The sequence below is a fragment of the Cyprinodon variegatus genome, unplaced genomic scaffold (assembly GCF_000732505.1).
Source record: "Cyprinodon variegatus isolate N-32 unplaced genomic scaffold, C_variegatus-1.0 Scaffold298, whole genome shotgun sequence".
NCBI lineage: Eukaryota > Metazoa > Chordata > Actinopteri > Cyprinodontiformes > Cyprinodontidae > Cyprinodon > Cyprinodon variegatus.
In genome coordinates this window covers 500,921-502,522 of record NW_015150751.1, presented here as the reverse complement: position 1 = coordinate 502,522, position 1,602 = coordinate 500,921, and the positions used below count along the sequence as shown (strand labels likewise).

The following is a 1,602-nucleotide window of genomic DNA, read 5'->3' as shown; positions in this document are numbered from 1 at the left end:
AATTTGCAAGAAAAAAAATTTATTTACAAGATTATAAAGATGCAAATTCAGAAGAAAAAAATCGCATCTTAAAAGTAGAAAATTTACGACAGTAAACTTGTAAATTTACAATAAAAAAAATCAGATTTACGATATTATAAACATTCAAATTTAGAAGGAAACAAAAGGCAAATGTACGGAAATAAACTGGCAAATTTGCAAGAAAAAAAATTTATTTACAAGATTATAAACATGCAAATTCAGAAGAAAAATTTGCCTCAGAAAAGTAGAAAACTTACAAGAAAAAACATGCAAACTTTACGAGATTCACGTTTACTTTAAAAACTTCCATAAGGATAATAATTCCATCGCCTTCAAATAATGATGCATTAGCGTGTGCTTTATGCAGCATACTTTATGTGTATTATAATTTCGCTTTGTTCCGCAAATCTATTTGTTTAAATCTTGCAAATGTGCTTCTTATAAAATGTTTTTTCTTAATAATTTGCTACTTTTTCTCTTATATTTCTACGTTTTAATGTCGTAAATTTGTGTGTTTTTACTCGTAAATTTACGCGTTTGTTCTCGTAAAAATGCCAACCTCAAACTAAAAAATGTAAATAAAATTTAGTTTATTAAAAATTATCATATCACGAAAAATATGAATATCTGTTTGTCATATTTTTGCCTGTTAGCTGTTGAGGAGTTAAAGAGTAATTATTTATAAAAGTTAAGATTATTTGCTACCAAATGGATTTCTATCTTATGAATTTTCTGTATCCCACAGAGACATTTTGAAATGAGAAAAATGAAAAATATATCTGCCAAACTTCTCTAGGATGCGATATAACAGCATACGGCAGGGGGCGGTAGAAGTCGTGAAGGGTTTTAATCTGCGGAGTTTCTGAAAGAGAAGAAGTATCCCTGCCAAACCTCGTGAAGCGGGAACTGGCAGGTTTTCCAAAATGGACTGGTAAACTATGCCTTTATTTATTGAAACAGTGTTTAAGCTCTACTTTGTTGCGTTCTATACTTTCATCTCTTTTATTTGCTCACTCTGTAGTTTAATTCTGGGGGAGCTAATGATGCTAACAATGCTAACCCTGCCCCTTATTATGAATGCTAATGCTAACACGCTAATTTCTGTTGACATTCTTCATTTAAACTGTTACCTGTTAGAAATAGAAAGTTATTATAATTCGCATTAGTAAGGGAAACGACGAATGTAAGACTAAACTCTGCTATTAATAAAAACCAGTAACGTTTATCTACAAATAGTTATATAATTTGAGTTTCGACTTAACTACATTTCTTTTAGGTACTGATATTATATATTTTATTACATTGGAATATGAATTGAATTCAGACCGATGGTGTTCATCTAAATTACCGAATTTGCAAGGTATCTTCACTGGTGATATTGCTTTAAAAGTAGAGCTACTGTGTAATTGGGCAGTTGCTGAAGCAACCGGCGCTCAGTGCATAAAAGATGCTTTATAACAAGTTTAAGCAGTGTTAATGGAGGTTGATCCACACAGACCTAAGTAGGATTGTTATATTTTGTATAAAATAACAGAGGCTGATCCTGGTAACCTGTATTTGTTTGGATGGAAGCCTTTTTTT

The 1,602-nt window shown here is 31.0% G+C and overlaps 1 protein-coding gene across 1 annotated transcript in view; it reads left to right on the top strand.

Moving 5' to 3' along the window:
- The first annotated feature begins 848 nt into the window (after positions 1-848).
- nup107 (nucleoporin 107kDa) overlaps positions 849-1,602 on the top strand; it is a 20,505-nt gene continuing 19,751 nt past the window's right edge. The window contains exon 1 of the mRNA XM_015383914.1: positions 849-952. Coding sequence (XP_015239400.1) covers positions 945-952 — 8 coding nt within the window. The 5' untranslated portion in view covers positions 849-944. The remainder of the gene's footprint in view (positions 953-1,602) is intronic.